Source organism: Pongo abelii, chromosome X (genome assembly GCF_028885655.2).
Source record: "Pongo abelii isolate AG06213 chromosome X, NHGRI_mPonAbe1-v2.0_pri, whole genome shotgun sequence".
Taxonomy (NCBI): domain Eukaryota; kingdom Metazoa; phylum Chordata; class Mammalia; order Primates; family Hominidae; genus Pongo; species Pongo abelii.
This window is the reverse complement of record NC_072008.2, coordinates 49,862,226-49,890,010: the sequence shown is the minus strand read 5'-3', so window position 1 is coordinate 49,890,010 and position 27,785 is coordinate 49,862,226. Positions and strand designations below refer to the sequence as shown.

Below are 27,785 nucleotides of genomic sequence, written 5' to 3'. Positions count from 1 at the left end.
TGATCAGTCCAAAGCATTTATTGGGAGAACTTACAGAGTAGGCTAAAGCATCTTTGCAACAGGCAACAAGGATGTCATGCCTAGGTATATCCGCAGTGAGGGGGTCAGGTTATGGAGTTTTATAGGAGAGTTTAAGGGATTTGGTTCAAGGCCAGAGCTAGTTTCTTTCCATATTTTTAGCAACAACTTAAACACCTTTATGTTCAAGGCTCCAGCTTGGGTTCAAGCATGCTGGGTAAACATGCAGCTGGCTGGGTCACAGCACAGTCAAAGCACTTTGTTTTTCAGTCAGAACAAGAGAAAAAGCAGGGGAAATGTGGGGTAGGAGGCCCTAGAGACACCATGTAAGGTCTGTGCACCACATTTTGGTAGGTGCTTCCTTTAAGGGAAGAGCAAAGCCTTTTAAGTAAAACACTTTTGTATATGTAAATTTTTTAAGAAAACAACAGATTACAACTAAAGTCATCATATACACCATCAGTTCGTGTACATTTAACACTTTCAAAAGCTTTACTTTGAGAAAAGTGCAAGGGCTTTGAGCTTAGAAATTGAAATCCCCCCAAATCTGCTTCTTACTGGAGTCAGTCCTCAATTTCATGAAAATTCTGCCTTATCTTGTGAGGATCTAAAGAGGTCATACATGTACACAACCCAGCACGAAGAAGTAATTCATAGATAGTACACATCCAGTAAATAGGAATTTTATAATAATTCCTCTTATTATTTTAAAAATAAATGGAGCCATTGTCATAATTATACACAGATCTAGGGTCAGTCAGCCCATTCTCAGCCACATAGCACAGATCAAAATCTAGGGAAATTAATAACCAGTGACGTTTAACTTTCTGTGCACAGAGAGTTAATATCAGCAGAGAAACAGGAACAGATAGCTTTCAAATTGAAGAGGCATCTTCAGAGAACATGACCCTCAAAGTTTGAGGGGATAGGTACCTGGAGCTGCCCGTTTGGTCACTGGTGTTTAAGTAGGGTCCAAATCTGAGAGAAGCATTCTAGAAAAGCTCATTATGGGAAAGCCTAGCCCTGCATTACTCACAGCCTTGAGGAGACTTGAGTTCCAGTGAATGGAAAAAGAGGTTTTACATCCCAACCCGTTTTATGAAGCTAGAGGAACCTTGATAACAACGTCCAACAAATGAGCATATGAAATAAAAGTACAGGTAATGTCACTCATGAGGATATACATAAAAATCCTTAAATAAATTATTAAGACATAGACTACCCATGGCCAAATTGTTGGTTTAAATGTACAAACTTGCCAGGCACAGTGACTCATTCCTGTAATCCCAGCACTTTGGGAGGCCAAGGCTAGCGGATGGCTTGAGATTAGGAGTATAAAACCAGCCTGGGCAACATGAAAAAATACCATCTCTAAAACAGAAAAATTAGCTTGGCATGGTGGCATGTACCTATAGTCCTAGCTACTCAGGAGGGTGAGGTGGGAGGATCGCTTGAGCCCAGGAGGTTGAGGTTGCAGTAAGCTGTGATCACACTACTGCAGTCAGCATGGGTGACAGAGTGAGAGCTGTCTCAATTGTTAAAATTGAAAAAGTACAGATTTATCAACGTAATTGACTACATAAACAGATTACTGGGGAAAAAAACCCTGTGCTAATCACAATAGATGATTTCAGTTTTCAACATACAGAATCAAACATGAAGCAAAATGTTTTTCATGCAACATGACAAAGGCAAACATGAAGCAGAGTGCCCGCTCACTTTCTTAGTAGCAATGAAATCTCAGTTCACTGTTTTAAGATGACTCAGGTCAGTGTTTGATGAAATTCAACATATATTCAAAATGAACACTCTCAACAAACTAAAACAGAATGGAATGACTTACTCTGAAAAAGTCCATCTACAAAAAAAGTACACTAAATATTGTCATGAAATGTTGAAATTTTTCCATTTCTCATCAGTAATAACACAAAAATTTCCACTATCACAATTGTATCCGGTGGATCTGCTCAATGCCATAAAATCAGAAAAGAAAATAAAAGTGTTTAAAATGGCAAAAACAGGACCAGCACGGTGGCCCATACCTGTAATCCCAACACTCTGAAAGGCCAAGGAAAGTGGATTACTTGCGCTCACGAGTTCAAAACAAGCCTGGGCGACAGGCCAAAATCCCGCCCCTACGAAAAATGCAAAAGAAAAAACAAACAAAAAAGGCAGAAACAAAATTGTTCTTATTCAAAAATGATACGATTCTGTATGTTGAAAACTGAAAAAAATCTAGAAGTAAACTGTTAAAATTCATAAGCGTATTTAACAAGGTTGCTGGATAGAAAATCAATATATGAGAATTATGCCTCTACACACAGCTCAAGGAGTTAAAATACAAAATTTCAAAGAATGGTACATTTCACAGCATCAAATACCTAGAAATAAAATTGACAAAATATTCACAAGACTTCTTTGCAGAAGGCTGTAAAGCTTTATTGGGAGAACTTCAATGAAAAATTTTCCAACATAGGAGCAGTCGGCATCATTTCAGCATGTCTTCTTTTAACACTGTGATTGCCCTTCACCTGAAACAAAAACAAAACAGTTCGGAACATTACTGAGCAACAGATTATTATTATTATTCTTAATATATTATTATTATTATTATTATTTTAGATGGAGTCTCACTCTGTCACCCAGGCTGGAGTGAAGTGGTGCAATCTGGCTCACTGCAACCTCCGCCTTCTGGGTTCAAGCGATTCTTCTGCCTCAGCCTCCTGAGTAGCTGGGACCACAGGCACGTGCCACCACACCCGGCTAATTTTTTGTATTTTTAGTAGAGACGGGGTTTCACCGTGTTAGCCAGGATGGTATCGAACTCCTTACCTCATGATCCACCTGCCTCGGCCTCCAAAGGGCTGGGACTACAGGAGTGAGCCACAGCACCGGGCTGAGCAACAGATTATTTAGATGACCCTAAAGGCATGCAAAGCACACTACAGTATGTGTTTTATTAAATGGACTAAAAACAGAACGCTAAGGTAATCCTCTATCTTACATCCAGCTGAACCTCGTTATACACTTTGAAGGTAGCCCTCGAGAATTTACAGGCAATTTCTTCCCTAACAATTAAGTGCTTCCTTTCAATTCACAAGCACTCACAATTCACAGTCAGCAATTTGGAAAACACATGTGTGAAACATACTTCAGTTGATTACTCGGGAAGTACTAGAGTCGTGGTCTTTCAACTTTAAATCTTATCAATTCATGTCTCGAAAGCTGAAACTTACATGTAACATTTGATATGGTTAGAGATGATTATATCATATGTGTGTCTACAGTTTTATTAGAAATAGTGGCTCATGAAGACTGACAGTGGGGCAGGGAGCATGCATAGCACAGGCATCTTACTCACACCCATGCTGAGCATCACTGACCTACATGCCACAGATGATAGGAGCTAAACGGTCTCTCGCCATTTGATATTTCAGTCACTCAAGGTTTCCGTGGGGAAAGATTTAAGAAGCAATTGTTCATTAAAAGCCGGAGAATCCCAGCCTGGGCAACATAGTGAGACCCCATCTCCACAAAAATGAAAAAAAAAATGTAGTCAGGCACGGTGGCTTGTGCATGTAGTTCCAGCCACTCAGGAGGCTGAGGTGGGAGGACTGCTTTAGCCTGGGAGCCAGAGGTTGCGGTGAGCTGAAATTGCACCACTGCACTCCAGCCTGGGTGACTCCAGCCTGGGTGACAGACTGAGACTCTGTCTCAAACAAACAAACAAACCAAGAAGAGGGAGAATTCACAATTTCACAAGATCTTACGCTACATATTCAGCTCTCCACACGGAAAAACTAGGATGAAGCAGAGTGCCCGCTCACTTTCTTACTGACAATGAAATCTCAATTCAGAGATTTTCAGATGACTCAGGCCAGCGTTTCATGATTTGTCATCAACAAATCACGCGAAGCAGATGATCTGTGTATCCCATGCATTCTATGCAACAGGATCAGAGTATGAAAGAACCAGAATGGAAAATGGTTTTAAAATCTCTGACTTAAACTCACTACTTTCATAAGAACCAAAGATAGGTTTAGAAGTGAAAGGACTCACTCAGAATCTCGCCAAGGCTGTAAGAGCTGGTATTAGAACCCGCATGAGTGCTTCAGCATTTTTCACACCAAGTGATGGGTGTTACAAATGTGTTACGTATTGATGAACAGCAGACCTTTACAAAAGCATCTGAAAATTATGAGCTACTGGTTTAAGGATTTATACTCAAAACTTTTAATTCAACATAGCTTTGACTCAGTTTGTTTCTATATCTGACAGTCGATCAGTCGGGTGCTGGGGCCTGAACTACGTTTCAGATAACCTTCATCTAAGAACTCTGTTACTAAAGAGGCAGTACTGTTACCTCTCTGTTATTAAAAATATAATGCTGGGTCGGGCACGGTGGCTCTCGCCTGTAATCCCGGCAATTTCAATGGTCGAGGCAGGTGGATCACCTGAGGTCAGGAGTTCGGGAAGAACCTGTGCAACATAACGAAACCCTGTCTCTACTAAAAATACAAAAATTAGCTGGGTGCGGCGGAGCATGTCTGTAAGCCCGGCTCCGCCAGAGGCCCAGGCAGGAGAATCACTTGAACCCTGGAGACAGAATTTCCAGTGAGCCGAGATGCCACCACTGCACGCCAGCCTGGTCTTCAGAGCGAGACTCCGTCTCAAAAAAATAGTAGGAATTATAATATGATACTGTGGAAACAGACACCCTACAATGTGCATGCCTAATGGATTGCCTACCTTCTTCAGGCGTTTTCACCTCCTCTGGATTTGGCGGGCCCACCTCCGGCCCATCAGGACCATCTTCACACTCACACCCGGTCTTTGGGTGAACCTGTTCCTGGCTATCAGCTTCAGGCTCCGGCCCTTAAAAATAAAAAATACATATCAATTTAAGCAGTAAAACATAAAATATGAAGAAGAAAATAATATTCATGCTCTCGGTATTATTATATAAAAGCTTTAGCTAACGTAATAATAAATGTGTTGGTAAGAATCCCAGGAACATTATTTCAGGAGTCTGTTAGCAGAAAACAGGAAAACAAGGTGTTCCAAATATTACCCTCTTCCTTTCCGAAGACTGCCCCCAGACAACTTTGCTGCCTCCTTTGCACTTCTCTGTTATTCTACTTCTGATTGTCCTTCTCGTATTAAATGACTCAGGGCTGAAATCCCGTCTCTCACAGCACTTACACTCCTAGCGCTTAGACTCTTATATGGCATGAGTAGCCACCAATAAACGCTGAGTGAAAAAACTCTTTAAAAAATACATGAAAAAGCCCAAACTGCAGAATATTCTGCAAACCAACTGGTCTGTCCTCTTCAAAAATGTCCGTTAGCATGAATGACAAGAAAAATTAAGGAAACGTTACAGATTAAAGGAAACTAAAAACACCTGAAAAGCACATGCAAGGCGAGATTCTGAACTGGACTCTGGATCAGAAAAACAAATCCTATCAATAAAATTATCTGGGCCGGGCGAGGGGTCTCACGCCTGCAATCCAAACATTTTGGGATGCCAAGGTGGGCAGAGCAGGTGAGGTCAGAAGTTCAAGACCACAGTGGCCGGCGCCTGTAGTCCCAGCTACACGGGAGGCTGAGGCATGAGAATCCCTAGAACCTGCGAGGTGTAGGTTGCAGTGAGCCGAGATCGCACTACTGCACTCCAACCTGGCCCACAGAGAGCGACTCCGTCTCAACAAAGGAAAAAAAAAAAAAAGGAAAAAAGAAATTTTCTGGGGAACTGGCAAAATTTGAGTATGCACTGTGTATTAAATGACTCCATTTTCTCATTGTTAAATTTCCTGATCTTGATCTTTGTGCAGTGATGATCCAAGAAATGACTTTCTCCTTGTTCTGACGATATACACACCCTCAAGTGCATAGGGTAAAGGACCATCATACCTCAAACTTTATCGAAACAATTCAGCATTAATAACAGTAAACATATATCCGTATGTGTGTGTGTGTGAGTGTGTGGGCAGCAGGGTGAGAGAGGGAGGGAAGAGATATGAAACCTACAAAGCAAAAGCTATTAACAATTGGTGAATCCAGGTGAAAACTATATGAGTTCATTGTACTGTTCTTGCAAATTTTCTATAAATGTTATGTGTTGAAAATAGATACAGTAAAACTTTAAAAGAATATATGACAACTACACTGAACTTTAGGAAGAAAGGAATTTTTAATTGTGGTAAAAAATACACATATCCTAAAATTTACCATCTTAACTATTTTTAAGTGGTACAGTTCACTAAGGAGTTATGTTTGCAACATTACCAGCCACTAGGCACAAACTTTACATCTGTGTTTTCCTATACCATGAAACCTTTATTTGCTTATTTGTTTATTTATTTATTTGTTCATTTATTTACTTATTAGCGATGAGGTCTCGCTGTGTTTCCCAGGCTGGGCTTGAACTCCAGGGCTCAAGCAATCCTCTCACCTCAGCCTCCCAAGTAGCTGGGACTATGAGTGCATGGCATTCAGCCCAGCTTTAGACCTTTCTCCTAAATGACAAGCTAAGGATAAACCACGGGACATGTATAATGCTTATATTCAGCCATAGAGTACCAAGAGCAGTGTGCGTCAGCTGAGAGATCTGAAGTCTGCAACATGGATAGGATTTCAGTTACAATTACAATGTCAATTTCTGAAGGATTCATTAGCTGAATGGATTTGAGGACTATGGAAAACCTTACAGTCACGACACCCATTACCTATTGGGGTAAACAGAAACTTCACTTTGTTCAAATAAAGTTATATTTAGGTCCGAAGGTCTTAAATGTAATATTCCATAAATGAACCCCATGAAGAACAAAGCACCAAATATAACATTGTTTGTGAATCACAGAAAATATACTGTCCCGCACTGAGAATAAGGGAGTGGGCGGACAGCAATTAATGGGCATTGTTGTCAGTCAGATTCTAGAAACTTTTAACAGTGCATCCCCGGAATAATCCATGACCTCGGTTACATAAGTGTTTCCTTTCAAAACATTTTATCTCGGAGAAATTATTTCCATCTCACGTTAATCTCAGGATAATTCCTTTTTTGCTTTTCTAACCATAAGAGGATTTAATCACCTCCTAGAAGCCACTTAGAAAAATCACTAAACCAGCTACCTGTATGGCAGTATCCTCATTTATCCAGCTTTTATCAAACGTACCATATAAAAACATCAATCAAAGGAAACGGGGGCCAACATTCAGCGACTCGGTTTTTGGAGCTGCTCCTGCTCCTCTGAACTGGGTCTATTCTTGGGTCAGTACTAAGCTACCTTACAGTAAAGCCTTTGAGTTTTAAGCATTTTCAGCAAAATCACTTCCTTCTTTACAGCAACATAGATGATAGGAAGACACAAACCTGGGAACACAGTACAAATTTTGTATTCACCAGTCAAGGGTTCTTGGATAACACACAATCCTGGCACCTCCATTCTCTCATTCATAAAGTCGAGAAATTTTATCATAGTGAGGGATTTGCCTAAGCTAAGCTGCAAACTACATAGCCTCCTCGCTTTTCCAGTCAATTTCAGGCATTCTTTCCATTGTTTTCTTTCCTCCTGTTCCTGCTACGTGACAATGCCTAACACACACACACACACACACACACAGGCACGCACACACACACACACACGAACACACACACACGCACACACACACACCAGCGGACGTTCTTCTTCCCTTTCCCTCACCTTGACCAGCAGATGCTCCCTCATCCTCTTCCTCCTGAGCAGCTGCAGGATCCTGATATTGAGTTGCTGGTTCCCCTTCTTCAGGTTGTGGTGGTTCCACTTCATCACTGAACTGCTCGGGCTGGGGAATATGTGTGGGTGTGCAAATAAAAAAATAAGTTTTGTTATTGATACAAAATTTTACATATATACACAGAATACATAGCTATTTCTGGTCATAACTAAGCCTAAAGACATTTCTCCAACTCTATGCTCTATGCCCAATAAGGTTACTCCACCCACAGGGAGGTTACTGTGAGAAAAGTGACGCACGAGGACTTTGGAAGCTATTATACTCCGTGTTGGAATACGTGTGTGCAATCTGTCATTAACAAACAAAGCATGAGAAAGAAGTCATGGGCAAAAGCTGAAGAACACGAGAGGAAAAAAACAAATCCTCCAGAATCGATGTTTCCTTCATGAGATGCCATCATCATTTTTCATGAGCAGGAAAGACCTTTATCAGCATTTCCACACTAATGCAACAACACTATCACAAAAATTAATTTCTGCTAATAGAAAACATCGCATTAACGTTTAAGCACTCACCTGCATAGGCCCAATCACTTCAGGAGGCTCTACATAGCGTCTTGGTCTAGGCCGATAGGTCGATCTTCCTCGCCAACTCATATTTCACACTGAAAACAGACAACCGTGATTGGGAACGTGCGCTCGAGAGGGCTGCTATATTCGATCACTTCCATGGATAAACGTTAACTTGCCATTTTAATTTTGAAAATACTCTCAAAGTAAGTCCCAGAGTTAAGCATACGTGTGTACGCTGTCTGAGTGCCTACAAAGCCATTTATGCTGGCCAAGCTGGCAGAGCAACCATCTTAAGGCGTGCGGCAAAAGGCAGAGGACATTTTTTTCTCAGTTTCTTTTGGACACGCGGTCTCGCTGTGTTGCTCAGGCTGGAGTGCAGCGGCGTGATCACAGCTCACTGCAGCCTCGACCTCCCGCTCAAGGGATCCTCCCACCTCTGCGTCCCGAGTAACTGGGACTACAGGCGAGCGCCACTGCGCCCCGCAGACAGAGGTCATTTCTGATGAGGTTTAGCTTCACAAGTGGACTCCCCACGAAGACCCTAGTGAATCACAATTCTCGTGATTGCTGCTTTGGGCACACTCCCACTTCCTAGAGCCATTCACCCCCCTCACAACAAGTTTGGTTGGACCGCACTGCCTCGCCCACTCCTTCCCACTGTTTTCGGACCTTCCATGGCGGAGGTGAGACCTTGCAGTACTTCTCACTCGGGCGCTCCCCACTCCACACCGCCGGGGGACGCTCACCAGGCCGCAGCCTTCCCAGGTGCCAGGCCCCTTCTTTACCGCCCGCCTCGCCCCCGCCGGGGGCCCCATTCAGGGACTCTGCCCTGTGTCGTCGGGGGTTCTCGGCACCTCGGGACTTCCATCCCCCAACAGCACTCACCCCATCTTCACCTGAGCCCCTGACCGCCTCCCCTCCACGGCCCACCTTCCTCCCTGTCCAGGCCCCTTCACGACCACGAAGCCGCTGGTGGCCTCGCAGCCTGTGAAGGGAAGGAGGACGACCTCGTGGCCCTTCTCCCTCAGAGGCCACAGACCAGGAAGCGGGACCCGCCTGGGCCACCCAAGGCCCTCTTCACCCTCACTCACACTTCAGCCCCCGGGATGACTGGCCTGCAGACCTACCAGATGAATCTCAGTAGAGGAAAAAGAGTCCGGACGGCAGGAACCAGACGGCACTGCCTCACAGCTCCCTGGCGTTCTTCACGTGGGTGAAGGGGCGGGGCAGAAGGCGCCCAGTGAACATGCGCACTGAGGCGGGAGCCCAGGGAGCATGCGCGGCTGTGGGCTGGGGAGGGCTGCCGTTCCCAGCGCCACGCCCCAAACCCTCGATTCCCATCCTCACTGAGGATAGGGGAATCCCACCTCCCTCTGCTGGTTCCTTATGCCTCTGGGACTCAAGTGGTGCTCCCCTCAAAACTCACCCCATCTTCAACTGAACCCCACCCCCAACCCAGGGCCCTCTCTTGCCCTGGCCCCACCATGGGGACAAGGACCACTGTGACTGCCTGGGAAGACAGGTCAACCACCTGCGAAAACAGAAATAGCAACCTACCCCAAAAGGAAATTGTTCAATGTGAACAAGTCCGAGAAAGAGACTGAAGGAAAAATGAATACAATCGCTAGGACCCGTAAGAAAATACTAAAACGATATCTATCATTTGTAGCATCAGAATCGCAGAAGGAGAAGTGACAGTATTAGGGAAACAGGACAGCCAGAGTGACACCACGTGAAAATAAACTCCGTCTTGAAAATAGCAAGATACGTGGTCCTACCAGTCACAACCCATGGTCCTAAGATGTTTGGAGTTGAGAAAACAGATGAAAGGTACCTCCAAGGACGTGCTCCCACAGCAGCGGAAAGTGCAGGGTTCCCAACACCCATTAACAATATATGCTTTCAACAGAATTATGCTTTCATGGACTTACACACTGGTAAGTCAAGGATAGTTTTCTTTAAATCAATAGAATGATAAATGTCATCATGCTCTTAGCCCACCCACACAAAGGCACACATTAAGTTTAGACTTTATATAGATAACACCCCTATAATAAGAAAAACCAGACCAGGCCAAGGCTCACGCCTGTAATCCTAGTATTTTGGGAGGCTGAGCTGGCCAGATCACCGGAGCTCAGGACTTCGAGGCCAGCCTAAGCAACATCAGAAAATCTCATCACTACAAAAAACAAACAAAAAGCCATGGAAAAATTCGCTGGGCATGGTGGCATGTACCTATAGTCACAGCTACTCAGGAGGCTGAGGTGGGAGGAGCGCTTGAGCCCAGGAGGTCAAGGCTGCAGCGAGCTCTGATAACACCACCGCACTCCAGCCTGGGTGACAGAGTGAGACCCTGTCTCAAGTTTTAATAATTGAACCTAAAAACGGACAAATTTATCAATCGAATTCACTATATTAACACATGAATGGGAAAAAAATGCTGTGGTAATCGAAATAGATGCACCGTTTGATGAAAATCAACATATATTCAAATCAATACTCTCAGCAAATTTAGAACAGAATGGAATGACTTACTCTGATAAAGTCCGTCTACAAAAAAAGGACAGTAAACAGGATGGTGAAATGTTGAAATTTTTCGGTTTCTCATCAGGGATAAGACAAGGATGTCCACTGTCACCATTGTAACAGGTGGGTCTGCGCAATGCCATAAAATCAGAAAAGGAAATGAAACTCTTTACAATGGCAACAACAGGCCCGGCACGGTGGCCCACGCCAGTAGTCCCAGCACTGTGGGAGGTGAGGCGGGTGCATCACTCGCACTCAAAAGTTCAAGAACAGCCCGGGAAACATGGCAAAACCCCGTCTCTACAAAAAATACAAAAGGAAAAAGAAAAAAAAATGGCAGAAACAAAATTGCTCTTATTCAAGGATGATATGTTTCTGTATGTTGAAGACTGAAAATGATCTATAAGTAAACTTTAGAATTCATAAGCATATTTCACAAGGCTGCTGGATAGAAAACCAATATATAAGAATTATGTTGTCTCCGCCGGGCGCGGTGGCTCACGCCTGTAATCCCAGCACTTTGGGAGGCCGAGGCAGGTGAATCATGAGGTCAGGAGTTCAAGAGCACCCTGGCCGAGATGGCGAAAGCCCATCTCTAGTAAAAACACAAAACTTAGCCAGGCGTGCTGGTGGGTGCCTATAATCCCAGCTACTCGGGAGGCTGAGGCAGACAATTGCTTGAATCCGGGAGGCGGGGTTGCAGTGAGCAGAGATCGCGCCACTGCACTCCAGCCTGGGCGACAGAGCAAGACTCCGTCTCAAAAGAGAACAAAGAAAGAAAGAAAAAAAGAAAAGAACGATGTCTCTACATACCAGCTCAAAGAGTTACAATACACGATTTCAAAGAATGATACAGATTTCACAGCTTCAAAAAGCTAGAAGTAAAATTCACAAAAGATGCGCAAGACTTCTTTGCAGAAGGCTGTAAAGCTTTATTGGGAGGATTTTAATGAACAAATTTCCAACATAGGAGCAGCCTGCATCATTTCAGCGTGTCTTCTTTTAACACTGTGATTGCTTTTCACCTGTAACAGAAACATAACAATTGGGAACATGACTTAGCAACAGATTATTCAGATGACCCTAAAGGCATACAAAGCACACTACAGTTTGGGTTTTATTAAATGGACTAAAAACAGAACCCTATGGGTGATCCTGTGTCTTACAGGCAATTGAACCTCTGCATAAACTTTGAGCGTAGACCTGCAGAATTTAAAAGTAATTTCCTCCCTGAACATCAAGTGCTTCCTTTCAATTCAGAAGCACTCACGATTCACAGTCAGCAATTTGGAAAACACATGTGTGAAACATACTTCAGTTGATTACTCGGGAAGTACTAGAGTCGTGGTCTTTCAACTTTAAATCTTATCAATTCATGTCTCGAAAGCTGAAACTTACATGTAACATTTGATATGGTTAGAGATGATTATATCATATGTGTGTCTACAGTCTTATTAGAAATAGTGGCTCATGAAGACTGACAGTGGGGCAGGGAGCATGCATAGCACAGGCATCTTACTCACACCCATGCTGAGCATCACTGACCTACATGCCACAGATGATAGGAACTAAACGGTCTCTCGCCATTTGATATTTCAGTCACTCAAGGTTTCCGTGGGGAAAGATTTAAGAAGCAATTGTTCATTAAAAGCCGGAGAATCCCAGCCTGGGCAACATAGTGAGACCCCATCTCCACAAAAATGAAAAAAAAAAATGTAGTCAGGCACGGTGGCTTGTGCATGTAGTTCCAGCCACTCAGGAGGCTGAGGTGGGAGGACTGCTTTAGCCTGGGAGCCAGAGGTTGCGGTGAGCTGAAATTGCACCACTGCACTCCAGCCTGGGTGACAGACTGAGACTCTGTCTCAAACAAACAAACAAACCAAGAAGAGGGAGAATTCACAATTTCACAAGATCTTACGCTACATATTCAGCTCTCCACACGGAAAAACTAGGATGAAGCAGAGTGCCCGCTCACTTTCTTACTGACAATGAAATCTCAATTCAGAGATTTTCAGATGACTCAGGCCAGCGTTTCATGATTTGTCATCAACAAATCACGCGAAGCAGATGATCTGTGTATCCCATGCATTCTATGCAACAGGATCAGAGTATGAAAGAACCAGAATGGAAAATGGTTTTAAAATCTCTGACTTAAACTCACTACTTTCATAAGAACCAAAGATAGGTTTAGAAGTGAAAGGACTCACTCAGAATCTCGCCAAGGCTGTAAGAGCTGGTATTAGAACCCGCATGAGTGCTTCAGCATTTTTCACACCAAGTGATGGGTGTTACAAATGTGTTACGTATTGATGAAAAGCAGACCTTTACAAAAGCATCTGAAAATTATGAGCTACTGGTTTAAGGATTTATACTCAAAACTTTTAATTCAACATAGCTTTGACTCAGTTTGTTTCTATATCTGACAGTCGATCAGTCGGGTGCTGGGGCCTGAACTACGTTTCAGATAACCTTCATCTAAGAACTCTGTTACTAAAGAGGCAGTACTGTTACCTCTCTGTTATTAAAAATATAATGCTGGGTCGGGCACGGTGGCTCTCGCCTGTAATCCCGGCAATTTCAATGGTCGAGGCAGGTGGATCACCTGAGGTCAGGAGTTCGGGAAGAACCTGTGCAACATAACGAAACCCTGTCTCTACTAAAAATACAAAAATTAGCTGGGTGCGGCGGAGCATGTCTGTAAGCCCGGCTCCGCCAGAGGCCCAGGCAGGAGAATCACTTGAACCCTGGAGACAGAATTTCCAGTGAGCCGAGATGCCACCACTGCACGCCAGCCTGGTCTTCAGAGCGAGACTCCGTCTCAAAAAAATAGTAGGAATTATAATATGATACTGTGGAAACAGACACCCTACAATGTGCATGCCTAATGGATTGCCTACCTTCTTCAGGCGTTTTCACCTCCTCTGGATTTGGCGGGCCCACCTCCGGCCCATCAGGACCATCTTCACACTCACACCCGGTCTTTGGGTGAACCTGTTCCTGGCTATCAGCTTCAGGCTCCGGCCCTTAAAAATAAAAAATACATGTCAATTTAAGCAGTAAAACATAAAATATGAAGAAGAAAATAATATTCATGCTCTCGGTATTATTATATAAAAGCTTTAGCTAACGTAATAATAAATGTGTTGGTAAGAATCCCAGGAACATTATTTCAGGAGTCTGTTAGCAGAAAACAGGAAAACAAGGTGTTCCAAATATTACCCTCTTCCTTTCCGAAGACTGCCCCCAGACAACTTTGCTGCCTCCTTTGCACTTCTCTGTTATTCTACTTCTGATTGTCCTTCTCGTATTAAATGACTCAGGGCTGAAATCCCGTCTCTCACAGCACTTACACTCCTAGCGCTTAGACTCTTATATGGCATGAGTAGCCACCAATAAACGCTGAGTGAAAAAACTCTTTAAAAAATACATGAAAAAGCCCAAACTGCAGAATATTCTGCAAACCAACTGGTCTGTCCTCTTCAAAAATGTCCGTTAGCATGAATGACAAGAAAAATTAAGGAAACGTTACAGATTAAAGGAAACTAAAAACACCTGAAAAGCACATGCAAGGCGAGATTCTGAACTGGACTCTGGATCAGAAAAACAAATCCTATCAATAAAATTATCTGGGCCGGGCGAGGGGTCTCACGCCTGCAATCCAAACATTTTGGGATGCCAAGGTGGGCAGAGCAGGTGAGGTCAGAAGTTCAAGACCGCAGTGGCCGGCGCCTGTAGTCCCAGCTACACGGGAGGCTGAGGCATGAGAATCCCTAGAACCTGCGAGGTGTAGGTTGCAGTGAGCCGAGATCGCACTACTGCACTCCAACCTGGCCCACAGAGAGCGACTCCGTCTCAACAAAGGAAAAAAAAAAAAAAGGAAAAAAGAAATTTTCTGGGGAACTGGCAAAATTTGAGTATGCACTGTGTATTAAATGACTCCATTTTCTCATTGTTAAATTTCCTGATCTTGATCTTTGTGCAGTGATGATCCAAGAAATGACTTTCTCCTTGTTCTGACGATATACACACCCTCAAGTGCATAGGGTAAAGGACCATCATACCTCAAACTTTATCGAAACAATTCAGCATTAATAACAGTAAACATATATCCGTATGTGTGTGTGTGTGAGTGTGTGGGCAGCAGGGTGAGAGAGGGAGGGAAGAGATATGAAACCTACAAAGCAAAAGCTATTAACAATTGGTGAATCCAGGTGAAAACTATATGAGTTCATTGTACTGTTCTTGCAAATTTTCTATAAATGTTATGTGTTGAAAATAGATACAGTAAAACTTTAAAAGAATATATGACAACTACACTGAACTTTAGGAAGAAAGGAATTTTTAATTGTGGTAAAAAATACACATATCCTAAAATTTACCATCTTAACTATTTTTAAGTGGTACAGTTCACTAAGGAGTTATGTTTGCAACATTACCAGCCACTAGGCACAAACTTTACATCTGTGTTTTCCTATACCATGAAACCTTTATTTGCTTATTTGTTTATTTATTTATTTGTTCATTTATTTACTTATTAGCGATGAGGTCTCGCTGTGTTTCCCAGGCTGGGCTTGAACTCCAGGGCTCAAGCAATCCTCTCACCTCAGCCTCCCAAGTAGCTGGGACTATGAGTGCATGGCATTCAGCCCAGCTTTAGACCTTTCTCCTAAATGACAAGCTAAGGATAAACCACGGGACATGTATAATGCTTATATTCAGCCATAGAGTACCAAGAGCAGTGTGCGTCAGCTGAGAGATCTGAAGTCTGCAACATGGATAGGATTTCAGTTACAATTACAATGTCAATTTCTGAAGGATTCATTAGCTGAATGGATTTGAGGACTATGGAAAACCTTACAGTCACGACACCCATTACCTATTGGGGTAAACAGAAACTTCACTTTGTTCAAATAAAGTTATATTTAGGTCCGAAGGTCTTAAATGTAATATTCCATAAATGAACCCCATGAAGAACAAAGCACCAAATATAACATTGTTTGTGAATCACAGAAAATATACTGTCCCGCACTGAGAATAAGGGAGTGGGCGGACAGCAATTAATGGGCATTGTTGTCAGTCAGATTCTAGAAACTTTTAACAGTGCATCCCCGGAATAATCCATGACCTCGGTTACATAAGTGTTTCCTTTCAAAACATTTTATCTCGGAGAAATTATTTCCATCTCACGTTAATCTCAGGATAATTCCTTTTTTGCTTTTCTAACCATAAGAGGATTTAATCAGCTCCTAAAAGCCACTTAGAAAAATCACTAAACCAGCTACCTGTATGGCAGTATCCTCATTTATCCAGCTTTTATCAAACGTACCATATAAAAACATCAATCAAAGGAAACGGGGGCCAACATTCAGCGACTCGGTTTTTGGAGCTGCTCCTGCTCCTCCGAACTGGGTCTATTCTTGGGTCAGTACTAAGCTACCTTACAGTAAAGCCTTTGAGTTTTAAGCATTTTCAGCAAAATCACTTCCTTCTTTACAGCAACATAGATGATAGGAAGACACAAACCTGGGAACACAGTACAAATTTTGTATTCACCAGTCAAGGGTTCTTGGATAACACACAATCCTGGCACCTCCATTCTCTCATTCATAAAGTCGAGAAATTTTATCATAGTGAGGGATTTGCCTAAGCTAAGCTGCAAACTACATAGCCTCCTCGCTTTTCCAGTCAATTTCAGGCATTCTTTCCATTGTTTTCTTTCCTCCTGTTCCTGCTACGTGACAATGCCTAACACAAACACACACACACACACAGGCACGCGCACACACACACACACACACGAACACACACACACGCACACACGCACACACACACACCAGCAGACGTTCTTCTTCCCTTTCCCTCACCTTGACCAGCAGATGCTCCCTCATCCTCTTCCTCCTGAGCAGCTGCAGGATCCTGATATTGAGTTGCTGGTTCCCCTTCTTCAGGTTGTGGTGGTTCCACTTCATCACTGAACTGCTCGGGCTGGGGAATATGTGTGGGTGTGCAAATAAAAAAATAAGTTTTGTTATTGATACAAAATTTTACATATATACACAGAATACATAGCTATTTCTGGTCATAACTAAGCCTAAAGACATTTCTCCAACTCTATGCTCTATGCCCAATAAGGTTACTCCACCCACAGGGAGGTTACTGTGAGAAAAGTGACGCACGAGGACTTTGGAAGCTATTATACTCCGTGTTGGAATACGTGTGTGCAATCTGTCATTAACAAACAAAGCATGAGAAAGAAGTCATGGGCAAAAGCTGAAGAACGCGAGAGGAAAAAAACAAATCCTCCAGAATCGATGTTTCCTTCATGAGATGCCATCATCATTTTTCATGAGCAGGAAAGACCTTTATCAGCATTTCCACACTAATGCAACAACACTATCACAAAAATTAATTTCTGCTAATAGAAAACATCGCATTAACGTTTAAGCACTCACCCGCATAGGCCCAATCACTTCAGGAGGCTCTACATAGCGTCTTGGTCTAGGCCGATAGGTCGATCTTCCTCGCCAACTCATATTTCACACTGAAAACAGACAACCGTGATTGGGAACGTGCGCTCGAGAGGGCTGCTATATTCGATCACTTCCATGGATAAACGTTAACTTGCCATTTTAATTTTGAAAATACTCTCAAAGTAAGTCCCAGAGTTAAGCATACGTGTGTACGCTGTCTGAGTGCCTACAAAGCCATTTATGCTGGCCAAGCTGGCAGAGCAACCATCTTAAGGCGTGCGGCAAAAGGCAGAGGACATTTTTTTCTCAGTTTCTTTTGGACACGCGGTCTCGCTGTGTTGCTCAGGCTGGAGTGCAGCGGCGTGATCACAGCTCACTGCAGCCTCGACCTCCCGCTCAAGGGATCCTCCCACCTCTGCGTCCCGAGTAACTGGGACTACAGGCGAGCGCCACTGCGCCCCGCAGACAGAGGTCATTTCTGATGAGGTTTAGCTTCACAAGTGGACTCCCCACGAAGACCCTAGTGAATCACAATTCTCGTGATTGCTGCTTTGGGCACACTCCCACTTCCTAGAGCCATTCACCCCCCTCACAACAAGTTTGGTTGGACCGCACTGCCTCGCCCACTCCTTCCCACTGTTTTCGGACCTTCCATGGCGGAGGTGAGACCTTGCAGTGCTTCTCACTCGGGCGCTCCCCACTCCACACCGCCGGGGGACGCTCACCAGGCCGCAGCCTTCCCAGGTGCCAGGCCCCTTCTTTACCGCCCGCCTCGCCCCCGCCGGGGGCCCCATTCAGGGACTCTGCCCTGTGTCGTCGGGGGTTCTCGGCACCTCGGGACTTCCATCCCCCAACAGCACTCACCCCATCTTCACCTGAGCCCCTGACCGCCTCCCCTCCGCGGCCCACCTTCCTCCCTGTCCAGGCCCCTTCACGACCACGAAGCCGCTGGTGGCCTCGCAGCCTGTGAAGGGAAGGAGGACGACCTCGTGGCCCTTCTCCCTCAGAGGCCACAGACCAGGAAGCGGGACCCGCCTGGGCCACCCAAGGCCCTCTTCACCCTCACTCACACTTCAGCCCCCGGGATGACTGGCCTGCAGACCTACCAGATGAATCTCAGTAGAGGAAAAAGAGTCCGGATGGCAGGAACCAGACGGCACTGCCTCACAGCTCCCTGGCGTTCTTCACGTGGGTGAAGGGGCGGGGCAGAAGGCGCCCAGTGAACATGCGCACTGAGGCGGGAGCCCAGGGAGCATGCGCGGCTGTGGGCTGGGGAGGGCTGCCGTTCCCAGCGCCACGCCCCAAACCCTCGATTCCCATCCTCACTGAGGATAGGGGAATCCCACCTCCCTCTGCTGGTTCCTTATGCCTCTGGGACTCAAGTGGTGCTCCCCTCAAAACTCACCCCATCTTCAACTGAACCCCACCCCCAACCCAGGGCCCTCTCTTGCCCTGGCCCCACCATGGGGACAAGGACCACTGTGACTGCCTGGGAAGACAGGTCAACCACCTGCGAAAACAGAAATAGCAACCTACCCCAAAAGGAAATTGTTCAATGTGAACAAGTCCGAGAAAGAGACTGAAGGAAAAATGAATACAATCGCTAGGACCCGTAAGAAAATACTAAAACGATATCTATCATTTGTAGCATCAGAATCGCAGAAGGAGAAGTGACAGTATTAGGGAAACAGGACAGCCAGAGTGACACCACGTGAAAATAAACTCCGTCTTGAAAATAGCAAGATACGTGGTCCTACCAGTCACAACCCATGGTCCTAAGATGTTTGGAGTTGAGAAAACAGATGAAAGGTACCTCCAAGGACGTGCTCCCACAGCAGCGGAAAGTGCAGGGTTCCCAACACCCATTAACAATATATGCTTTCAACAGAATTATGCTTTCATGGACTTACACACTGGTAAGTCAAGGATAGTTTTCTTTAAATCAATAGAATGATAAATGTCATCATGCTCTTAGCCCACCCACACAAAGGCACACATTAAGTTTAGTCTTTATATAGATAACACCCCTATAATAAGAAAAACCAGACCAGGCCAAGGCTCACGCCTGTAATCCTAGTATTTTGGGAGGCTGAGCTGGCCAGATCACCGGAGCTCAGGACTTCGAGGCCAGCCTAAGCAACATCAGAAAATCTCATCACTACAAAAAACAAACAAAAAGCCATCGAAAAATTCGCTGGGCATGGTGGCATGTACCTATAGTCACAGCTACTCAGGAGGCTGAGGTGGGAGGAGCGCTTGAGCCCAGGAGGTCAAGGCTGCAGCGAGCTCTGATAACACCACCGCACTCCAGCCTGGGTGACAGAGTGAGACCCTGTCTCAAGTTTTAATAATTGAACCTAAAAACGGACAAATTTATCAATCGAATTCACTACATTAACACATGAATGGGAAAAAAATGCTGTGGTAATCGAAATAGATGCACCGTTTGATGAAAATCAACATATATTCAAATCAATACTCTCAGCAAATTTAGAACAGAATGGAATGACTTACTCTGATAAAGTCCGTCTACAAAAAAAGGACAGTAAACAGGATGGTGAAATGTTGAAATTTTTCGGTTTCTCATCAGGGATAAGACAAGGATGTCCACTGTCACCATTGTAACAGGTGGGTCTGCGCAATGCCATAAAATCAGAAAAGGAAATGAAACTCTTTACAATGGCAACAACAGGCCCGGCACGGTGGCCCACGCCAGTAGTCCCAGCACTGTGGGAGGTGAGGCGGGTGCATCACTCGCACTCAAAAGTTCAAGAACAGCCCGGGAAACATGGCAAAACCCCGTCTCTACAAAAAATACAAAAGGAAAAAGAAAAAAAAATGGCAGAAACAAAATTGCTCTTATTCAAGGATGATATGTTTCTGTATGTTGAAGACTGAAAACGATCTATAAGTAAACTTTAGAATTCATAAGCATATTTCACAAGGCTGCTGGATAGAAAACCAATATATAAGAATTATGTTGTCTCCGCCGGGCGCGGTGGCTCACGCCTGTAATCCCAGCACTTTGGGAGGCCGAGGCAGGTGAATCATGAGGTCAGGAGTTCAAGAGCACCCTGGCCGAGATGGCGAAAGCCCATCTCTAGTAAAAACACAAAACTTAGCCAGGCGTGCTGGTGGGTGCCTATAATCCCAGCTACTCGGGAGGCTGAGGCAGACAATTGCTTGAATCCGGGAGGCGGGGTTGCAGTGAGCAGAGATCGCGCCACTGCACTCCAGCCTGGGCGACAGAGCAAGACTCCGTCTCAAAAGAGAACAAAGAAAGAAAGAAAAAAAGAAAAGAACGATGTCTCTACATACCAGCTCAAAGAGTTACAATACACGATTTCAAAGAATGATACAGATTTCACAGCTTCAAAAAGCTAGAAGTAAAATTCACAAAAGATGCGCAAGACTTCTTTGCAGAAGGCTGTAAAGCTTTATTGGGAGGATTTTAATGAACAAATTTCCAACATAGGAGCAGCCTGCATCATTTCAGCGTGTCTTCTTTTAACACTGTGATTGCTTTTCACCTGTAACAGAAACATAACAATTGGGAACATGACTTAGCAACAGATTATTCAGATGACCCTAAAGGCATACAAAGCACACTACAGTTTGGGTTTTATTAAATGGACTAAAAACAGAACCCTATGGGTGATCCTGTGTCTTACAGGCAATTGAACCTCTGCATAAACTTTGAGCGTAGACCTGCAGAATTTAAAAGTAATTTCCTCCCTGAACATCAAGTGCTTCCTTTCAATTCAGAAGCACTCACAATTCACAGTCAGCAATTTGGAAAACACATGTGTGAAACATACTTCAGTTGATTACTCGGGAAGTACTAGAGTCGTGGTCTTTCAACTTTAAATCTTATCAATTCATGTCTCGAAAGCTGAAACTTACATGTAACATTTGATATGGTTAGAGATGATTATATCATATGTGTGTCTACAGTCTTATTAGAAATAGTGGCTCATGAAGACTGACAGTGGGGCAGGGAGCATGCATAGCACAGGCATCTTACTCACACCCATGCTGAGCATCACTGACCTACATGCCACAGATGATAGGAACTAAACGGTCTCTCGCCATTTGATATTTCAGTCACTCAAGGTTTCCGTGGGGAAAGATTTAAGAAGCAATTGTTCATTAAAAGCCGGAGAATCCCAGCCTGGGCAACATAGTGAGACCCCATCTCCACAAAAATGAAAAAAAAAATGTAGTCAGGCACGGTGGCTTGTGCATGTAGTTCCAGCCACTCAGGAGGCTGAGGTGGGAGGACTGCTTTAGCCTGGGAGCCAGAGGTTGCGGTGAGCTGAAATTGCACCACTGCACTCCAGCCTGGGTGACTCCAGCCTGGGTGACAGACTGAGACTCTGTCTCAAACAAACAAACAAACCAAGAAGAGGGAGAATTCACAATTTCACAAGATCTTACGCTACATATTCAGCTCTCCACACGGAAAAACTAGGATGAAGCAGAGTGCCCGCTCACTTTCTTACTGACAATGAAATCTCAATTCAGAGATTTTCAGATGACTCAGGCCAGCGTTTCATGATTTGTCATCAACAAATCACGCGAAGCAGATGATCTGTGTATCCCATGCATTCTATGCAACAGGATCAGAGTATGAAAGAACCAGAATGGAAAATGGTTTTAAAATCTCTGACTTAAACTCACTACTTTCATAAGAACCAAAGATAGGTTTAGAAGTGAAAGGACTCACTCAGAATCTCGCCAAGGCTGTAAGAGCTGGTATTAGAACCCGCATGAGTGCTTCAGCATTTTTCACACCAAGTGATGGGTGTTACAAATGTGTTACGTATTGATGAAAAGCAGACCTTTACAAAAGCATCTGAAAATTATGAGCTACTGGTTTAAGGATTTATACTCAAAACTTTTAATTCAACATAGCTTTGACTCAGTTTGTTTCTATATCTGACAGTCGATCAGTCGGGTGCTGGGGCCTGAACTACGTTTCAGATAACCTTCATCTAAGAACTCTGTTACTAAAGAGGCAGTACTGTTACCTCTCTGTTATTAAAAATATAATGCTGGGTCGGGCACGGTGGCTCTCGCCTGTAATCCCGGCAATTTCAATGGTCGAGGCAGGTGGATCACCTGAGGTCAGGAGTTCGGGAAGAACCTGTGCAACATAACGAAACCCTGTCTCTACTAAAAATACAAAAATTAGCTGGGTGCGGCGGAGCATGTCTGTAAGCCCGGCTCCGCCAGAGGCCCAGGCAGGAGAATCACTTGAACCCTGGAGACAGAATTTCCAGTGAGCCGAGATGCCACCACTGCACGCCAGCCTGGTCTTCAGAGCGAGACTCCGTCTCAAAAAAATAGTAGGAATTATAATATGATACTGTGGAAACAGACACCCTACAATGTGCATGCCTAATGGATTGCCTACCTTCTTCAGGCGTTTTCACCTCCTCTGGATTTGGCGGGCCCACCTCCGGCCCATCAGGACCATCTTCACACTCACACCCGGTCTTTGGGTGAACCTGTTCCTGGCTATCAGCTTCAGGCTCCGGCCCTTAAAAATAAAAAATACATATCAATTTAAGCAGTAAAACATAAAATATGAAGAAGAAAATAATATTCATGCTCTCGGTATTATTATATAAAAGCTTTAGCTAACGTAATAATAAATGTGTTGGTAAGAATCCCAGGAACATTATTTCAGGAGTCTGTTAGCAGAAAACAGGAAAACAAGGTGTTCCAAATATTACCCTCTTCCTTTCCGAAGACTGCCCCCAGACAACTTTGCTGCCTCCTTTGCACTTCTCTGTTATTCTACTTCTGATTGTCCTTCTCGTATTAAATGACTCAGGGCTGAAATCCCGTCTCTCACAGCACTTACACTCCTAGCGCTTAGACTCTTATATGGCATGAGTAGCCACCAATAAACGCTGAGTGAAAAAACTCTTTAAAAAATACATGAAAAAGCCCAAACTGCAGAATATTCTGCAAACCAACTGGTCTGTCCTCTTCAAAAATGTCCGTTAGCATGAATGACAAGAAAAATTAAGGAAACGTTACAGATTAAAGGAAACTAAAAACACCTGAAAAGCACATGCAAGGCGAGATTCTGAACTGGACTCTGGATCAGAAAAACAAATCCTATCAATAAAATTATCTGGGCCGGGCGAGGGGTCTCACGCCTGCAATCCAAACATTTTGGGATGCCAAGGTGGGCAGAGCAGGTGAGGTCAGAAGTTCAAGACCGCAGTGGCCGGCGCCTGTAGTCCCAGCTACACGGGAGGCTGAGGCATGAGAATCCCTAGAACCTGCGAGGTGTAGGTTGCAGTGAGCCGAGATCGCACTACTGCACTCCAACCTGGCCCACAGAGAGCGACTCCGTCTCAACAAAGGAAAAAAAAAAAAAGGAAAAAAGAAATTTTCTGGGGAACTGGCAAAATTTGAGTATGCACTGTGTATTAAATGACTCCATTTTCTCATTGTTAAATTTCCTGATCTTGATCTTTGTGCAGTGATGATCCAAGAAATGACTTTCTCCTTGTTCTGACGATATACACACCCTCAAGTGCATAGGGTAAAGGACCATCATACCTCAAACTTTATCGAAACAATTCAGCATTAATAACAGTAAACATATATCCGTATGTGTGTGTGTGTGAGTGTGTGGGCAGCAGGGTGAGAGGGGGAGGGAAGAGATATGAAACCTACGAAGCGAAAGCTATTAACAATTGGTGAATCCAGGTGAAAACTATATGAGTTCATTGTACTGTTCTTGCAAATTTTCTATAAATGTTATGTGTTGAAAATAGATACAGTAAAACTTTAAAAGAATATATGACAACTACACTGAACTTTAGGAAGAAAGGAATTTTTAATTGTGGTAAAAAATACACATATCCTAAAATTTACCATCTTAACTATTTTTAAGTGGTACAGTTCACTAAGGAGTTATGTTTGCAACATTACCAGCCACTAGGCACAAACTTTACATCTGTGTTTTCCTATACCATGAAACCTTTATTTGCTTATTTGTTTATTTATTTATTTGTTCATTTATTTATTTATTAGCGATGAGGTCTCGCTGTGTTTCCAGGCTGGGCTTGAACTCCAGGGCTCAAGCAATCCTCTCACCTCAGCCTCCCAAGTAGCTGGGACTATGAGTGCATGGCATTCAGCCCAGCTTTAGACCTTTCTCCTAAATGACAAGCTAAGGATAAACCACGGGACATGTATAATGCTTATATTCAGCCATAGAGTACCAAGAGCAGTGTGCGTCAGCTGAGAGATCTGAAGTCTGCAACATGGATAGGATTTCAGTTACAATTACAATGTCAATTTCTGAAGGATTCATTAGCTGAATGGATTTGAGGACTATGGAAAACCTTACAGTCACGACACCCATTACCTATTGGGGTAAACAGAAACTTCACTTTGTTCAAATAAAGTTATATTTAGGTCCGAAGGTCTTAAATGTAATATTCCATAAATGAACCCCATGAAGAACAAAGCACCAAATATAACATTGTTTGTGAATCACAGAAAATATACTGTCCCGCACTGAGAATAAGGGAGTGGGCGGACAGCAATTAATGGGCATTGTTGTCAGTCAGATTCTAGAAACTTTTAACAGTGCATCCCCGGAATAATCCATGACCTCGGTTACATAAGTGTTTCCTTTCAAAACATTTTATCTCGGAGAAATTATTTCCATCTCACGTTAATCTCAGGATAATTCCTTTTTTGCTTTTCTAACCATAAGAGGATTTAATCAGCTCCTAAAAGCCACTTAGAAAAATCACTAAACCAGCTACCTGTATGGCAGTATCCTCATTTATCCAGCTTTTATCAAACGTACCATATAAAAACATCAATCAAAGGAAACGGGGGCCAACATTCAGCGACTCGGTTTTTGGAGCTGCTCCTGCTCCTCCGAACTGGGTCTATTCTTGGGTCAGTACTAAGCTACCTTACAGTAAAGCCTTTGAGTTTTAAGCATTTTCAGCAAAATCACTTCCTTCTTTACAGCAACATAGATGATAGGAAGACACAAACCTGGGAACACAGTACAAATTTTGTATTCACCAGTCAAGGGTTCTTGGATAACACACAATCCTGGCACCTCCATTCTCTCATTCATAAAGTCGAGAAATTTTATCATAGTGAGGGATTTGCCTAAGCTAAGCTGCAAACTACATAGCCTCCTCGCTTTTCCAGTCAATTTCAGGCATTCTTTCCATTGTTTTCTTTCCTCCTGTTCCTGCTACGTGACAATGCCTAACACACACACACACACACACACAGGCACGCGCACACACACACACACACACGAACACACACACACGCACACACACACACCAGCAGACGTTCTTCTTCCCTTTCCCTCACCTTGACCAGCAGATGCTCCCTCATCCTCTTCCTCCTGAGCAGCTGCAGGATCCTGATATTGAGTTGCTGGTTCCCCTTCTTCAGGTTGTGGTGGTTCCACTTCATCACTGAACTGCTCGGGCTGGGGAATATGTGTGGGTGTGCAAATAAAAAAATAAGTTTTGTTATTGATACAAAATTTTACATATATACACAGAATACATAGCTATTTCTGGTCATAACTAAGCCTAAAGACATTTCTCCAACTCTATGCTCTATGCCCAATAAGGTTACTCCACCCACAGGGAGGTTACTGTGAGAAAAGTGACGCACGAGGACTTTGGAAGCTATTATACTCCGTGTTGGAATACGTGTGTGCAATCTGTCATTAACAAACAAAGCATGAGAAAGAAGTCATGGGCAAAAGCTGAAGAACACGAGAGGAAAAAAACAAATCCTCCAGAATCGATGTTTCCTTCATGAGATGCCATCATCATTTTTCATGAGCAGGAAAGACCTTTATCAGCATTTCCACACTAATGCAACAACACTATCACAAAAATTAATTTCTGCTAATAGAAAACATCGCATTAACGTTTAAGCACTCACCCGCATAGGCCCAATCACTTCAGGAGGCTCTACATAGCGTCTTGGTCTAGGCCGATAGGTCGATCTTCCTCGCCAACTCATATTTCACACTGAAAACAGACAACCGTGATTGGGAACGTGCGCTCGAGAGGGCTGCTATATTCGATCACTTCCATGGATAAACGTTAACTTGCCATTTTAATTTTGAAAATACTCTCAAAGTAAGTCCCAGAGTTAAGCATACGTGTGTACGCTGTCTGAGTGCCTACAAAGCCATTTATGCTGGCCAAGCTGGCAGAGCAACCATCTTAAGGCGTGCGGCAAAAGGCAGAGGACATTTTTTTCTCAGTTTCTTTTGGACACACGGTCTCGCTGTGTTGCTCAGGCTGGAGTGCAGCGGCGTGATCACAGCTCACTGCAGCCTCGACCTCCCGCTCAAGGGATCCTCCCACCTCTGCGTCCCGAGTAACTGGGACTACAGGCGAGCGCCACTGCGCCCCGCAGACAGAGGTCATTTCTGATGAGGTTTAGCTTCACAAGTGGACTCCCCACGAAGACCCTAGTGAATCACAATTCTCGTGATTGCTGCTTTGGGCACACTCCCACTTCCTAGAGCCATTCACCCCCCTCACAACAAGTTTGGTTGGACCGCACTGCCTCGCCCACTCCTTCCCACTGTTTTCGGACCTTCCATGGCGGAGGTGAGACCTTGCAGTGCTTCTCACTCGGGCGCTCCCCACTCCACACCGCCGGGGGACGCTCACCAGGCCGCAGCCTTCCCAGGTGCCAGGCCCCTTCTTTACCGCCCGCCTCGCTCCCGCCGGGGGCCCCATTCAGGGACTCTGCCCTGTGTCGTCGGGGGTTCTCGGCACCTCGGGACTTCCATCCCCCCAACAGCACTCACCCCATCTTCACCTGAGCCCCTGACCGCCTCCCCTCCGCGGCCCACCTTCCTCCCTGTCCAGGCCCCTTCACGACCACGAAGCCGCTGGTGGCCTCGCAGCCTGTGAAGGGAAGGAGGACGACCTCGTGGCCCTTCTCCCTCAGAGGCCACAGACCAGGAAGCGGGACCCGCCTGGGCCACCCAAGGCCCTCTTTACCCTCACTCACACTTCAGCCCCCGGGATGACTGGCCTGCAGACCTACCAGATGAATCTCAGTAGAGGAAAAAGAGTCCGGACGGCAGGAACCAGACGGCACTGCCTCACAGCTCCCTGGCGTTCTTCACGTGGGTGAAGGGGCGGGGCAGAAGGCGCCCAGTGAACATGCGCACTGAGGCGGGAGCCCAGGGAGCATGCGCGGCTGTGGGCTGGGGAGGGCTGCCGTTCCCAGCGCCATGCCCCAAACCCTCGATTCCCATCCTCACTGAGGATAGGGGAATCCCACCTCCCTCTGCTGGTTCCTTATGCCTCTGGGACTCAAGTGGTGCTCCCCTCAAAACTCACCCCATCTTCAACTGAACCCCACCCCCAACCCAGGGCCCTCTCTTGCCCTGGCCCCACCATGGGGACAAGGACCACTGTGACTGCCTGGGAAGACA

General features: G+C 44.6%; 3 protein-coding genes across 4 annotated transcripts; all 3 read right to left on the bottom strand.

The window, feature by feature from the left end:
* Positions 1 to 27,497, bottom strand: LOC129052927 (G antigen 2D). 2 transcript variants are annotated; one of them, XM_054544553.1, is made up of 5 exons: positions 27,392 to 27,497; positions 26,267 to 26,355; positions 25,679 to 25,799; positions 22,722 to 22,847; positions 1 to 2,549 (listed from the first exon to the last, which is right to left on the bottom strand). In XM_054544553.1, the coding sequence occupies exons 2-5, from the start codon at positions 26,345 to 26,347 to the stop codon at positions 2,527 to 2,529; spliced, it is 351 nt and encodes a 116-aa protein (XP_054400528.1). In that variant the 5' UTR covers positions 26,348 to 26,355; positions 27,392 to 27,497; the 3' UTR covers positions 1 to 2,526. The 2 variants fall into 2 exon arrangements, with proteins under 2 accessions (XP_054400528.1, XP_054400527.1); XM_054544552.1 differs by lacking the exon at positions 1 to 2,549 and adding an exon at positions 20,719 to 20,835 and having other exon boundaries at positions 27,392 to 27,496.
* LOC100434123 (G antigen 2D) lies at positions 2,425 to 9,541 on the bottom strand. Its single transcript, XM_002831638.5, has 5 exons — positions 9,437 to 9,541; positions 8,313 to 8,401; positions 7,725 to 7,845; positions 4,768 to 4,893; positions 2,425 to 2,549 (listed from the first exon to the last, which is right to left on the bottom strand). Exons 2-5 carry the CDS (start codon positions 8,391 to 8,393, stop codon positions 2,527 to 2,529), a joined length of 351 nt encoding a protein of 116 aa, XP_002831684.2. The 5' UTR covers positions 8,394 to 8,401; positions 9,437 to 9,541; the 3' UTR covers positions 2,425 to 2,526.
* LOC129052928 (G antigen 2D) lies at positions 11,744 to 18,444 on the bottom strand. The gene is made up of 5 exons (XM_054544554.1): positions 18,412 to 18,444; positions 17,288 to 17,376; positions 16,700 to 16,820; positions 13,733 to 13,858; positions 11,744 to 11,860 (listed from the first exon to the last, which is right to left on the bottom strand). Exons 2-5 carry the CDS (start codon positions 17,366 to 17,368, stop codon positions 11,838 to 11,840), a joined length of 351 nt encoding a protein of 116 aa, XP_054400529.1. The 5' UTR covers positions 17,369 to 17,376; positions 18,412 to 18,444; the 3' UTR covers positions 11,744 to 11,837.
* Positions 27,498 to 27,785: the final 288 nt, after the last annotated feature.

Excerpts from the sequence above, each read along its gene's own strand:
- LOC100434123 (XM_002831638.5), bottom strand. The coding sequence starts at position 8,393 with ATGAGTTGGCGAGGAAGATCGACCTATCGGCCTAGACCAAGACGCTAT. Across the intron at positions 7,846-8,312 it reads AAGTGATTGGGCCTATGCAG|CCCGAGCAGTTCAGTGATGA; the intron begins GTGAGTGCTTAA and ends CATATTCCCCAG. Across the intron at positions 2,550-4,767 it reads GGTGAAAACGCCTGAAGAAG|GTGAAGGGCAATCACAGTGT; the intron begins GTAGGCAATCCA and ends TTTTTGTTTCAG.
- LOC129052928 (XM_054544554.1), bottom strand. The coding sequence starts at position 17,368 with ATGAGTTGGCGAGGAAGATCGACCTATCGGCCTAGACCAAGACGCTAT. Across the intron at positions 16,821-17,287 it reads AAGTGATTGGGCCTATGCGG|CCCGAGCAGTTCAGTGATGA; the intron begins GTGAGTGCTTAA and ends CATATTCCCCAG. Across the intron at positions 11,861-13,732 it reads GGTGAAAACGCCTGAAGAAG|GTGAAAAGCAATCACAGTGT; the intron begins GTAGGCAATCCA and ends TTTCTGTTACAG.
- LOC129052927 (XM_054544553.1), bottom strand. The coding sequence starts at position 26,347 with ATGAGTTGGCGAGGAAGATCGACCTATCGGCCTAGACCAAGACGCTAT. Across the intron at positions 22,848-25,678 it reads GGGAGCATCTGCTGGTCAAG|GGCCGGAGCCTGAAGCTGAT; the intron begins GTGAGGGAAAGG and ends TTTATTTTTAAG. Across the intron at positions 2,550-22,721 it reads GGTGAAAACGCCTGAAGAAG|GTGAAGGGCAATCACAGTGT; the intron begins GTAGGCAATCCA and ends TTTTTGTTTCAG.